Raw genomic sequence first — 14504 nt, 5'->3', positions numbered from 1 at the left:
ATATTATGTTTTTTTGTAAAATAAAGTCGTGTAATCATTTTATTACTAGAATTATATCATTTAAATTGTTACCGCGTTTAAAGCAAAATTGATATCAATCTCTGGACAATGCATTTTTTCGTTAATTTCGTAGACAGTCGATACTGAATTACGCTAAGCATTTTGATTGTGATTTATCAATAAAAGTTCGGTTGGTTTATTCAATTAATAAACAACATAGTAAAGTACAGTACAATAGCCTGTTAATGTCCCACTGCTGGACTAAGGCCTCCTCTCCCTTTTGAGGAGAAGGTCTGGATCTTATTCCACCACGCTGCTCCAATGCGGGTTGGTAGAATACACATGTGGCATAATTTCAATGAAATTAGACACATGCAGGTTTCCTCACGATGTTTTCCTTGACCGTCAAGCACGAAATGAATTATAATCACAAATTAAGCACATGAAAATTCATTGGTGCTTACCCCGGGTTTGAACCCACGATCATCGGTTAAGATTCACGCATTCTAACCACTAGGCCATCTCGGCTATATAGTAAATACACTTTATAAAATATGTAGGCAAAAAGTTTATAAGTAAACGAATGCTATCTGTATAGCTATTGCCAAACGTAACTATAACCTCGATAAAGTTAGTAGTTGGAGTCAGACGTAGAGCTCCAATATCCAACTCTAGCAAATATTAGACATATGGAGTTGAAATGTCCTACGAAGACCTTCACCGCCTGTTTTTAAATTCGTAATGATCGGAGTTAAGAATAACAGGGAAAAAAAATCAAAGAATACTGTGGACGTAATAACCAGTAGAGATCCAATTGTTAAAAGAAAAAAAAAATTGTAAAACTATTCTATCGGTAAGGTTCAATGAAAACCAAATTACTAAAGAAGTATGCCCAGCGCAGCGCAGTATAAATAAATATTAGTGCAGCATTTAATTATATATTTATACAAACCAGGAAACTAGTCGGGTAAGTAAATACTTGATTTTAAGTGATCCCACTTACTCATTGACAGTGTAAAAATTGAAAAAAAACCTAAGGAACTTATGGCTGATACCTCCATTTTGTGTGGTTAACCATGTCCAGCAAAATTTGGCAAACTTTACTTTAGTGTCCAAATTTAACATTGGTAGCGGCGCTACAGTGTCGACTTGAAGGTATAAGGAAAATATATATATATTGTAGGAATATAGGAGGGTAGTAGTGGGAGGAAGTGTATTTAAAGGAGGGTGGACGGTAGACAGCTCTCTTTTTGCTATCGTGTGTTCGGTCGATTGGTGTCATACTGTGTTATTTTTGTAATCCATTGCGATTAAGTTTGTTAGTGTCGTGTTGCTAGGGTTAGTTTTGAATTAAATTAGGAGAATTGTTGTTACATAAATTCATTAGTAAAAATTGTCGAATAGTTTGTGATTTTGTAAAATTGATTAAATTTATTATCTAGTTTTCTGTAATTTTGTTTTAAAAAAAAATCCCTTCTGATCTGGTTTCTAAGAATATATAGATAATAAGGGGCGTGGCCTAGCGGCTCGACTTGATGTCGTGATGGTGGAGACTGGCCCTGCCGAACTCATCGGCCGGCCAGGCTGTTTTTACACACTTCTGCTTGGACCCTCGGTTGTGGCGGATATCTCATAAATAATATTTATCTCAGTTTTGATTCTTTCGTTCTATATTTTTATCTAAAGTATTCGTGTCGATATACTTTTACTTTATTGTTGTATAGTTGTTTTGATTTATCTCTTTAAAAAACCTATTTCCATCTCGATTCCTATTTTTTTTTCTATATTTTTGTTTTTTTTTTATTTGCTAATTCGCCTACAATGAGGAGATTTACAGATTACGGGCTTAAATAGCAAAGTTACTTTGGACACAGCTCATAATTGGTACGGTGACGTACAAGAATGAAATTATGAACTATTTGTAATACATACAAACAAATTACTAATTCTATTCGACATTTTTGTTATATGAATAAATTGTTTTACTGTCCCATAATGCTCTAATACCTGATTAAATGGATAAAAATGGAAATTAATCACATACACGAGTATCTTTATCATTTTATTTATGTAAAGCCAATTTCGTTAAAAACGGTCATGTAACCGCGTGATCAGTTCTAGTAGCGCCTTTCTCGATGTGGTAACGATTCACAGCTACATGTAGGCTCTTACTGCAAATCTTACGTCTATTATACGAATGATCGAAATGTACTTTGTTATCATTTTATAAAAAAACTGTTTGATTGTTATCAAAGCCGTAATTCCATTAGTAAAAACTACTGCTCGTCGTTTTATCTAAAACTAAAATCGCCTGTACCTACTCATATCGGAATGGCGCTCCACAATATGTGATTACACAACAGAGCAATACAATAATCTTGAAAATCACAAACCTAATAACACTATCAATACTGATCGAAACGTGTTTAGAACATGCTTATGTATTTATACTTGTTTACAACTTTTATTACCAAATAGTAATCCATCATTACATTGTTTAAATCTTTAAAGGGCTGATAACATTTTCAGATAATCATTGCGTTTACAGTTTACGTTAATTGAGGTATTAATTATACTAAATGAATATTTAATTATATCATACTATTGCGTGTAATTTTTGTATAAAACATATGAGTAACTTGTCTTCAAATAAAATTCTTGTTATTTTAAACTAAGGATGTTTTTAATTTAACTTTCAAATTTGAATATGTTTTTTAAAATGTTTTATTGGAAATTATTACATCATAAGAGAGTGTTTGCAGTGAATCGGTTGTTAGCTCAACAATGGCGGAATGCAGAAGGAAGTTTTATCCAAACTGTAATGGCAACGTCTGGTTGAGATCCTGTGAGGTGGAAGTGACTGACTCTCTCGAAGGTCAAATTACCGGTGAATATGCTCGTTAATACACCAAACGGTAGTTAAAAACGATAAGATTATTTGAAGACTTACTCTCGATTGGTAAGGCTACGGTAGAAGGTTTTTAGTACATACCAGTTTCGCAACTTTTCAAGATTGTAACTGTATTGTTAGAAATAGTAATTACAGGCCTATTTCTGTAGTACAGCTGCTTAATTAAATATTTCTAAAATGATAATAGATGAACGCATGACGTTTGTAGAATAATTGTGAGTGTACCGGTTAAATTATGTTTAACTATGTAAAGGCGTTTTTTCCTTACCACATGTTGATGTTAATTTTATTTATTTAAAATATTTTTGTTTCAGGGGAATTCCCGTCGTGGCTGCAAGGCACTCTATTGAGGAATGGGCCCGGATCCCTTAACGTTGGTTCGATGAGGTTTAAGCATCTGTTTGACAGTGCAGCTCTACTGCACAGGTACGTAAGTGTATAACTAAGGATCAGTACTATTATTACTACGTATTACTCATCGTGAGCGCGTTCGTTTTGATTGTACTTATAAGCTATTTAGTTGATTCATACAAAACATTCCTGCTGTTTCAGATTTCACATTCACGACGGTCACGTGACCTATCAGTGTCGCTTCCTACAATCAAACACGTTTAAGAAAAATCGCGCCGCCAATCGCATCGTGGTCACTGAGTTCGGCACCGCGGCCGTGCCGGATCCTTGTCACACTATATTTGATAGGTAGGGTTTGAGTTATTATAAGACGACGAACTTTTACAATTATCTTAATTTGGAAGGGAGTCTAATGTGGTAAACCACTACAAATAAACGTTAATTATTTAAAGTAATTTGACCAACCATTATGTAGGTTCGGGATGTAATGCTCCTTATATAGAACAATAGGAAATTCGTTAAGGCTTACCGACCACGTTAATTGCTGTCTTCAACAGAACTGCAATGTCCACTTACTGATTCGTGGCCACGTAACCTCTGGCTCTGCGCTCAATTTCACTCGTCTGTTTTCTACAGACTGACCATTTCAAAGGTGACCGCCGGTGTCCATTTACCATCAGGTGAGCCACTTGCCTATCTATTATATTAAAAAGTGACCACATTGCTTTGCTTTTGGAGGCAGTAAGGTATTTTATGATTTGACGCATTGGCACAAATTAATTTCCACCCCTTAAATTGTAGGAAGTATATTTAATATGGCTAATTTTATTATTTAGGAAACTAATAATGAGCTGAGAGCTCTTGTATTATGTTGATTAAGTAGGTTCCTTAATTTCAATGGTTCAATTTTATTCGATTCAATTTCATTGGAAAATCAAATCAAAAAGTGAAAATAAAAAAAATAAAAAACTAGAAGACGTGCTGCCTGGGCTCGTGCCCCCTTGGCCATTGGTACATACGGCACCGTTCGGAGGTAACTTTTGTAAGGAATATGCGACTAAAGTTAACTCGTCTTTTCTAATAACTATGTTATATTATAAATATACTTTAAAAGCTATATTCACCATATGTTTCGTTTCATAGAATTGCTGCACTGTTTAATCCAGGAGAGTCCATATCAGACAACGCGATGATTTCACTTTATCCTTTCGGAGATGAAATATATGCTTTTACGGAAGGACCCGTAATCCATAGGTAATGTATTAGATGATTACGACTCAAGATAGGATACACTGGGTAAAACGCGTAGAGTACATCTTTAAGTTATTTATAAGTATTTTTTTATATTATCACTGATGATATATTTAAAAAGAGAATTACTATTCCGTGCAGGATTGATCCAGTAACACTTGAAACAATGGAAAGGAAAAACCTAACGGAAAGTGTAGCTCTCGTCAACCACACTTCCCACCCTCACGTCATGGCCAATGGTGAACTACTAAAATATAACTTTATTAAATAAAAATATAACTTTGCTTTAAGAGGCTGAAATGTAAGCGATTCCGGTTTATTAACCGGAAACCACGAGCTTAAATCAAATTGTCAAATTCTGGTTAAATTCATCTTTTCCTCGGTGGTGTTTGATGAATTGTTTTTAGTTTCTTCTATTTAATATAAATATAATTAATGATTCCAGGTGATGTTTACAATGTTGGTATGTCCGTTGTTCGCGGTCGATTGCTGCACAATGTTGTTAAATTTCCCTTCACTGAAAAAGGTAAGAGGTTTTTATCTATGGTACTGGATTGATTTCAATGTGTTGGAGCTACGAGATATGAAAAATTAGCATAAAAATGCTTACGTCGTATTAAGAAAAATAAATATCTACATAAATGTTATAGCAGTAGCAAAAATATTATAGTGGTTTTGTTCTCGAATCAACTTATTCTGAAAATAATAGTTTTTGAAATCTGAACACGGACACATTTCAATATATTACCCGTTTGGTAATATTATAATAGACGGTCAAAATAATAAATCTTGTTTGACTATTATGTCTGGAAAAGAAAAGCTTTGCTTTTTAAATAAATCGTGTCATATTGAACATAATAAGTAATCTCTAATTATATTGTTTTTTTATCTCGTGAAACGTCTTTTACTTAGATCATAGGTGCAATTACAGAAACTTAACGAAAAACGTAACCACAACTTAATTTACTGGTGGTAGAGCTTTGTGCAAACTCGTCTGGGTAGGTACCACCCACTCATCAGATATTCTACCGCAAAACAGCATTACTTGTTATTGCTGTGTTTCGGTTTGAAGGGTGAGTGAGCCAGTGTAATTACAGGCACAAGGGACATAAAATCTTAGTTCCCAAGGTTGGTGGCGCATTGGCTATGTAAGCGATGGTTGACATTTCTTACAATGCCAATGTCTAAGGGCGTTTAGTGACCACTTACCATCAGGTGGCCCATATGCTCGTCCGCGCTTCCTATTCTATGAAAAAAAACCCACAAGATCACTTAATTATTACTTAGTAAGTAAGCACCCGCCAGCTTTATCTATTACCATTATTCATTATTTAGAGGATAGAATGCCTCGTTGTCGTAGTGGCTAGATGTAAAGCTGCAGACTCGGAGGACCTGGGTTCGATTCCCCGGTCGGGCCAATAAAAAAAAGGTTATTGAGTTTTTCTGTCATAAAATTCTCCCGTGCCTCGGTAAGCACGTAAAGCCGTTGGTCCTGCGCCTGAACCCTTTCTGGTCGTGTCGATTTGTCGTCCCATCGTATTATGAGAGTTGGGGAATAGAGAGTGCACTTGTGTTTCCGTACACACTTGTGCATTATAATATTTACTGGTGGTAGGGCTTTGTGCAAGCTCGTCTGGGTAGGTACCACCCACTCATCGGATATTCTACCGCAAAACGGCAGTACTTGGTATTGTTGTGTTTCGGTTTGAAGGGTGAGTGAGCCAGTTTAATTACAGGCACAAGGGACATAAAATCTTAGTTCCCAAGGTGGGTGGCGCATTGGATATGTAAGCGATGGTTGACATTTCTTACAATGCCAATGTCTATGGGCGTTGGTGACCATTTACCATCAGGTGGGCCATATGCTCGTTCACCTTCCTATTCTATGAAAAAAAAATCTCCTACGCAGTTGGCTAATCGCTCTTGAGATTGGCCGCCGTGGCCGAAATCAGTCTGGAGGCCCTTATTATTATTTAGAGGATAGAAGTCATTACTAGATAGTAAACAAGTGATTTTGATATATAAGGCGCTGTAATCGCACGCAGCACGCAGCAGTTCGCAGGCGTGTGCTTCAGCGTAATGTTTGAATAGTAAATGTTACTCGTGAATGTACATATCCCTTTAATGACATTATTAATATCAGGCCATGTACTGTAGAATACAAGCACTAGTTTTTATTACACACTCTCTATCCACAATCTCTATACACAAGGTTGCCCGTACACCACTGCGCCTACATATGCTGATTCGCCTACCCGATGGTTTTTTAATATGTATAAATTAGTTAAATATCATATAGATAGTAAATAAAGTTTTAATGGTTCTAGGAGATATGTTCGCGGAGGCGCATATCGTCGCCAGCGTTAAGCCACGATGGTCAATGAATCCGGCGTACATGCATACATTTGGTAATTATACACAAACTTCTCTCATGATGAAAACTTTGTCTATAGCACTTAGATAAAATTTATAAGATAAAATCAACGACAATTAATTAATCTTCAAAATATGTTTCCGTTTGTCTGTATGCGTTTGTTTTTGTATTTTTTCGAGCCATGGTGGCTACGCTCAACGATTACTTTTTCCATATAAACTAGTTATCATCAATGATCCAAACAGAAGCTTTACAATATGTCCCCGAGTATAAAAGTACAATGTAAGACTTTGCTTATGGCAAAGATTTATGTATTGTTAGTAGTAATACCAATAATTAAGCATTTGAAGCATTAATAAATATATAGGAATGACGGAGAATTACTTCGTGTTACTGGAGCAACCGTTATCGGTGTCCCTCGTCGGTCTGGTACGGAGCCAATTAACCAACCAGCCTATTTCTTCAAGTCTGCACTGGTATCCGGAACAAGAGGTGAGTTTGATTTCGCTAACCTAATCCCTTTTTCTTTTTTATTTGCGAATACTTTTCGACACGTATCCGAGAGGTTGCGGGATCGTTTTTTTAAAGTTTCACATTCGTTGCCCCTCGCACACTGCTCTGCTTATTTACATTGGAAATTCCAGAATAGCGAGATCTAAGATTTTAGTTAAATATGACTTCATATTTAATATTATTTTACCTTAAATGCGATTAAAGAATAATAAAGTAATATAATGTATTAAAGATTTTCTCTCGTCAAGAAGTTAATAATAAAATGGTTGTTTGTTTAATCGAACAGATATTAAGTCTGATTACACGGCGACAATATTGTCATCACAGCATGCTATAACTAACTATATGCTTAACATACATTATTACACCGGAAAAGTAACTAAAATTATTATCTATTTTCAGACTCACGTTGTATTATTAGGCAGGGAGAGCGGCAAGGAAGAAAAGCGATATCGAACGGAGACACTGTTTTTCCTCCATATAATAAACTGTTTTGAGGAAGATGGTAACGTCGTGGTCGACGTGTGCGCGTACAAAGACGCTAAAGTTATAGATGCAATGTATATACATGCGATCGAAGTAAGTAAATGAAGTCTCCTCTATAGATAGGAACGTAAACATTGACGAATGTACAAAATCATTGTACGTTAAATTTTCGCTACTTGTTGCTATTGTTTTTTGCACATGATATTTGTGTACCCTTATAAAATCAAATACTTTTAACTTTCTCGTATGATTATTTAAATTTCTTGTTATATCTAAAAAAAGATATGTTATATGAAGACGGACAAAGTGTGTAAAGAGTTAGTAGTTATGTAAAGGCAATGAAGTTAGTATTATTTATTTTGGGACGAATGGACGTATTAAAAACATATAGACTTTTAGTCAATGCAAAGTAATGCTGATTACGCTGAATGGTTTCGTGGAAGACCCAAGCGCCTCGAGATGAGCCTCGTCGCCCCTCCGCTGACTAGAGTAGAACCCAAACTGCTGGCAGATCTAGGTTGCGAAACCCCTAGAATACACTACGATTTGTATAACGGTATAAGGTTTCACTTAATAAAACAGCGCCTTATAATTTGTTTCAATTTGCGCATACATAATAATTGAAAGAAAATTAACGTACTCAAATTCAAATTGGCTCTTTTTTTACTTTTGGCTTGGAATGTTTAAATATTTTTGGGAGAATAAGTATTTTTTTCATAGATTTTTTTTAATAATTAAAAACAATTTTAAATATACAATATAATAGCTAATTTATTAAATTTTATCAACTCATTAAGCTATACCTTAATCTATAGGATCCGATTTAGTTTACTTTCCGACTTTGATTTACACCATACTTTTGGACAATAACTCAAATTAATATTTAGTAATTAAAAAAAAATCGGTTATGACAATCAAAATCAAAATATGTTCTATACGAATAGAATTTCACATGTACTTATGAATCATCAAACGCTACCAATAACAATTAAAACGATTTTCATTATTTTCTAGGCCGACCGTATAGATATTTCTACGCTATCAGCTCGGATGTTGACGCTGAAAATCCCGGTTCGGTGAGGGTTAATTCTTAAGTAGAATATTAAATAAAAAACTAATTTTAATTCACTGTATGAAGCGTCACTCGGACATGCCTTGGCATATGTCACGTTTTCAAAAGCATCAATCGTTTTTTTACATTATATAATTAAATTATGGCATGATTAATGTTTTCTTTTAATTATTTAAATATATTCCAGATTGTCAAAGTGGATACCGTGACAGGCGAGACGAAGTCGTGGTGGGACAAAGATTGTTACCCCAGTGAGCCCGTCTTTGTCCCTAGTCCTCAGGCTAAGGTATTGAATAATTAATTTTCACTATTTAGTCTCGGTCAGTCGAAGCTTAAAATTTAATATACGACTTAGCAAACGCCCGGCGTGCGTTGCAAAGCAATCGTTCTCGTCAATGAACTAAAGCGGAGCTACTGCAGGAGGAAGACGAGGGCGTGGTGCTGAGCGCGCTGGTGTCGAGCGCGGACGAGCGCGCGGTGTGGCTGGTGCTGCTGGACGCGCGCGAGCTGCGGGAGCGGGCGCGCGCACTCTTCCGCACGCCCTCGCCCGCGCCCAAGTGCCTGCACGGCTGGTTCCTGCCGCGCGAGCCTGGCCCGTGCTGACCACTTACTCTATAATCGAACACCCAAAGAGAATATTGTGTTACATTTAGTAGCAGTGTTGACTAGCCAACTGCACATATACGTTTACTTATATAGTACACTTGTTTAGTAATTTCGAATGTATTTATGTTTTACTGGTTTTTATCCTGTAACTATATGAGGAATTAGACGCTATTCGCCTAAATAATACATACTCTATGTAATTCTTAAGTGTTCTTTCTTCTTCATGAAGAGTATATAATTATGACGCTAGATATCCAAGATTTGCATAACAATTTTTCTATACAAGTTTGACGAGCAGGAGAATTATCAATAATCGTAATAATTTTGCTAATAATGATAATAATGCTATTACCACTCAAAGTTTTACATAGTCTGGAATAGGGCAATTCGGAATTATTCAACAACAGAGCTGAGCCTACCTACTAGAGATGAAAGGAACTCCACCGGAGCCCAAGATAAATCCCAAAATTTGGTTAAATTTACTAGAATCTATGTTTTTATTAAAAATATAAGCTAGGGGCTCTAATTTGATAGTTATATTTCTAATTTCATTTACATAAACAAACCATAAATCGCCAGTTTTGTTATTTAGAGATAAATTCATCAAAGATTCGAAAGTTCTTATAAAATATATATGAGCAAAATTACTGATTCGAAACCTCACGGGTAAAACAAATGCTGCACACATATCGCTTACACTTATGCTCTACCCGTTGCAGGCTGGTCTGTTGTTAACGCATTATAAGTTTAGAAGTCAATAGCGATTCGAATCTAACGGTATTTTGTAAGATTAATCTTAATCAACTTTTCTTTTTGTTTACAAAACATTGTTAATAACGAAACTAAAGTATATATGCGTTGAAAATGACGAAGTGAGTAATTTATCTTCAAATACATTTGCTGATAGCTGAATATATACCAATTTTATAAGACGATCGTAGTACTGTAGTCAAGGAGTTAGAGGATCAGTGGTGGAAGGGCTTTGTGCGAGCTCGTCTGGTTAGGTACCACCCACTCGTCAGATATTATACCGCAAAATAGCAGTACTTGGTATTGTAATGTTCCGGTCTGAAGGGTGAGTGAGCCAAAGTAATTACAGGCACAAGGGACATAACATCTTAGTTTCCACGGTTGGTTGCGCCTTGGCGATGTAAGCGATGGTTAACATTTCTTACAATGTCAATGTCTGTGAGCATTGATGACCACTTACCATAAGGTGGCCCATATGCTCGTCCGCAATAAAAAAAAAGTAAAGATAAACTTATAACACCGACTTGTTACCAACTTTACTAAGTCAATAAATCCTCACGGTTGTTGAATCCTCAAGCTTTGCTTATTAATAAATTTAAGTCTCATTCTTCCTTTTAGGTAGCTATTAATTGATTTTGATATGTAACAGGACGATTCACAAGTGCTTTCATAAGCCTACTTGATTAAAGAATTATTTGATTTGAGATATGTACACAGTGTAAGCAAGGAAACACAAAAAGGGTTTTAAATTGCAAATTGCAATTATAACTTATTTTAATTAAGATAGTTTTTTTTAAATTATTAGTTAAAAAGTCGATTCTATACCCATGCTGCATTCATAATATTATAGATGCCATAAGCTTGACGGGCCATCTGAAATGAACGTAACAAATATTATGTTTGAAATATTGAGTTAAATTATTGCGTGAATGTTAAATGTGTAAATGAACTTGATGTACAAATACATCTCTTTATTTTCTCATTCTCTGTATTTATCATCAACTTTACATGGTGCTTGAAAATTCACGCAAAGAAAGTAAAAGAAGAAAGTATATTAATATTTTTGAAAACTTAAATTTAAAGACCAAGGGTCGATGATACTAAGAAGATATTTCAAAATTTTTATCGATTTAAATGGGGGACGCATAAAGTGGACTAAGCTCGATTGCCATGCCTTTTTGCGTCTGAGCCCTTTTCGTCCGATTACTGTCTCGTTATACAGGGCATACGTCGACGTTTTCATGCCCATACCTTCAACGTAGTGGTATCGATGAATATATATTAGTACAAAATATATTACTAAGAAATATAAGTCGCACTATATTAATAATTTATTTTAGGATTAAATATGAATATAATTCTTTCGTTAAGGTTCAAAGATAAATATCGGATGAAAGGTATCCAGCGCCACTACGACAACTCATTGCAGTTTAATAAAAGTTTTCTAGCACCAAAATATTCGCTTTCCTAAATCAAATAAGACAGACACGTATAGCAAAAGCAATGTTTTTGTACTTATTGCATTTTTTTATTAAATTATGAGTTAGGGAGATTTATCTGCTTTTTATAGTTATATTTTTTAATCAATAAGTCAGCGTGTAATATTATTATAATACGATATATTAATACGGGCGAAATAAAATAATAATAAGAAGTTATTTTTTTAGTAATGTAAATTGAATACCTCCGCAAATGTATCTAGGCATATGGGATAAAACACAGTTTTTATGACAAGCGGCGCAGAAGTTCTCGTGAGCATGAGCAAAATTGTCTTGCGAATTTGTATATCAGACTCCATTTCCCATCCACAGGCGTAAATAGCTTGTCGAAGTGACTCGCTCTGAAACGAAGAGCAAATAAGATGAAGATCCCAGAAAGACGGTAAATGGTAAGTGTCCGCGAAGAACTGCCAGAATTATACAAAAATTTATGAGAGCTTATTCATTTTAGTAGGTTTTGCATTTTAATTAAGCATTACTCACCTTTACCATCAAGAGATTACTGTAGTAGCAAGGGACATAGAAGTGTAATATTGCGCCGAAGAAAAATGAAATAAATTCTATTGTAATTTCCTTATTGCGTAACGACTGAAACAGTGTAACTATGTAGTTAATTTTGAGATATTAAATGACATCACATAGATAAATAAATTTAATATTACCTCCACAATTTGAAAAGCAGAAAATGGTATGAGAAAAGTTGTTGTTTTCATATTAAATTCGTAGAGTATAACGAAGATTTTTTGCACATTTTTTACAAATCTGCAAATTAAAAATGCTCTATACAACTTAACCATCTGCAAGAATATACAAATAACATCTTTAATCATCTTTCAAACCTGTATATTTCAACAAGCTTAAGATTAATGCGTTTTAAATTTTCCTTTTTTTCTTGAGTGGTCGATGCTTCCTTGAGTGCTTTGGATAAATTTCTGCTAACTAAATCCAGTTGTCCACAAGTATGTAACATAAAAATGGGCACCAGAGGATCGAAGCCGATATAAACGGACATAGAATATAAATCGAACGAGATGCACAAAAGGAACGTGGCGCAATAAACAGACAATATGTCTTTGTATTCGTTGATAACTTTTGGGTATGTAAAATCAAACATTGGAATCAACGCACATTCGTCTTTCAAACAATGTTGTGCCATCAAAACGAGCGCCTTTATCGGGAACATTAAACTCGTGAGCCCAGCGGCGACTAGCCAAAAACGACAGATTTGGACTCCCTTCTCTACGTAATATAAAACAATATTTCTTTCTTCACTAGATAAATCTTCCGCAAGCTTGTAATCTCTATCGATCAACTTAATGAGATCCTTTATTGAACGATGACGATGTACGAGTATACCATGTTTGAAGGTCACCGTCATTGCTACTATTGCCATTATACCGTTCTTAATGGCCTCAGTATACTTTTTGGCTTTAACATCGTGACATATGATGGAATTTAGAAGGAAAATGAAGCAAACTAATGCGATGACACGGAGAAAAACGACTTTTATCAACCAAAACTTGTTTCGATCAGCGATGAATGGGTGAGAACAATTCAAACGCATAGATCTTGTGGATATTTTGTACACGTCCTCGAAAATAAGAGGCCAGCGAGCCATTTTGCGCAAACCTATCGGAGTTCTGATTACGTTTAGCTCAAATGCCTAATCAGTATGTCAACGATACGGTGTGGGAGCCTACGACTGCAAGCGACGTTCAATCACAACAAACCATCAGTAATTGTGGAAAATTGTAATGAAAGACCTCTTTATGTTAATTCACGGTCGCGTCTACGAATGGTATAAACTTCAAACGAAATGGAACCAAATCTCTGATATTAACTAAAATTGATTTTATAAACGATATCATAACAAATTGGACAGAGTTAAACAGAATATAACATATAACGGTACATATAAGTTATTTCAATTATAATATTTTGTTTACTTTGTTTTTTATTACGCTTAGATATATCGATTAAAGAATGACATGCGTCAACCAAAACAAGTGTCAATTTTATTTATACAATCGTGTATTACGTTAAAACGAAATGTTCATTAATTCTTACTAAATAAATCTCTGAAGTATTTTTGAATGTTCCACACTATGTTAATCCTCAAACAGACGGTTCTGTATCGCATGAGGTTTTGTTCTTTGTGTTATATTACCTTTTGTTTTCTTTTCTTTGAAGTGACGAGTAGATAAAAAACTCGACCTGTTTTAGGGTCAATAGTCTGTTGCTAAATTGGAATATTTGAATTGTGACATTTATGATATACGTTTTATTCTGGCAGGAACTTCCTATGTTAGATACTGTATATACACATGGGAAACTCCTGCTATAATATTTGCGTACATAGTAAAATATATTTGAAAACATCGTAAGGTGAAAACTTAATTTCTCTATAAGTTGGAAATATAAATATATTTATACATCATCGATGGAATATATATATATATATATATATATATATATATAATATATAGAATATATAGATAGAATATAATATATAGCGCTTGTCTTCATAAAGATAATTATAATTGATGCTTCGCTTGCGTTATCTTCCTGTGTCGGTGTGCGTGTTGGGACAAGGTTTTCCCTTGTTTGTGTTTCTCTGTATGACTAACAATTAAAATTGTATCACTGCAGGAAGTAGAGGTGATTAGGAAACAAATTCTATCTTATTCTAAA

General features: G+C 34.8%; 2 protein-coding genes across 2 annotated transcripts; one reads left to right on the top strand and one right to left on the bottom strand.

Annotated features, from left to right (window-relative positions):
• Window positions 1-2784: 2784 nt before the first annotated feature.
• On the top strand, window positions 2785-9695 carry LOC126771421 (carotenoid isomerooxygenase-like). The gene is made up of 13 exons (XM_050491290.1): window positions 2785-2887; window positions 3226-3337; window positions 3464-3610; window positions 4406-4516; window positions 4655-4752; window positions 4959-5039; window positions 6841-6921; window positions 7255-7379; window positions 7803-7979; window positions 8286-8442; window positions 8901-8962; window positions 9146-9244; window positions 9379-9695. The coding sequence occupies exons 1-13, from the start codon at window positions 2785-2787 to the stop codon at window positions 9559-9561; spliced, it is 1536 nt and encodes a 511-aa protein (XP_050347247.1). The 3' UTR covers window positions 9562-9695.
• A 1409-nt stretch (window positions 9696-11104) lies between these two features.
• LOC126771424 (putative odorant receptor 65b) lies at window positions 11105-13455 on the bottom strand. The gene is made up of 5 exons (XM_050491292.1): window positions 12653-13455; window positions 12476-12575; window positions 12297-12401; window positions 11999-12154; window positions 11105-11187 (listed from the first exon to the last, which is right to left on the bottom strand). The coding sequence occupies exons 1-5, from the start codon at window positions 13429-13431 to the stop codon at window positions 11134-11136; spliced, it is 1194 nt and encodes a 397-aa protein (XP_050347249.1). The 5' UTR covers window positions 13432-13455; the 3' UTR covers window positions 11105-11133.
• Between the last annotated feature and the right edge of the window lie 1049 nt (window positions 13456-14504).

This window comes from Nymphalis io, chromosome 10 (genome assembly GCF_905147045.1).
Source record: "Nymphalis io chromosome 10, ilAglIoxx1.1, whole genome shotgun sequence".
Lineage (NCBI taxonomy): Eukaryota > Metazoa > Arthropoda > Insecta > Lepidoptera > Nymphalidae > Nymphalis > Nymphalis io.
Note: the sequence above shows the minus strand (reverse complement) of the source record. Positions and strands in the feature narration are given on the sequence as shown.

What these genes read in the sequence shown, in the direction of transcription:
- LOC126771424 (XM_050491292.1), bottom strand. Translation starts at nt 13,431, where the DNA reads ATGGCTCGCTGGCCTCTTATTTTCGAGGACGTGTACAAAATATCCACA. An exon ending in GTAATCTCTTGATGGTAAAG is followed by an intron (nt 12,155 to 12,296) that starts GTGAGTAATGCT and finishes TCTTCGTTTCAG; the next exon opens with AGCGAGTCACTTCGACAAGC. An exon ending in GCCTAGATACATTTGCGGAG is followed by an intron (nt 11,188 to 11,998) that starts GTATTCAATTTA and finishes CGTTCATTTCAG; the next exon opens with ATGGCCCGTCAAGCTTATGG.
- LOC126771421 (XM_050491290.1), top strand. Translation starts at nt 2,785, where the DNA reads ATGGCGGAATGCAGAAGGAAGTTTTATCCAAACTGTAATGGCAACGTC. An exon ending in ACGCTGAAAATCCCGGTTCG is followed by an intron (nt 8,963 to 9,145) that starts GTGAGGGTTAAT and finishes AATATATTCCAG; the next exon opens with ATTGTCAAAGTGGATACCGT. An exon ending in TCCCTAGTCCTCAGGCTAAG is followed by an intron (nt 9,245 to 9,378) that starts GTATTGAATAAT and finishes GAGCTACTGCAG; the next exon opens with GAGGAAGACGAGGGCGTGGT.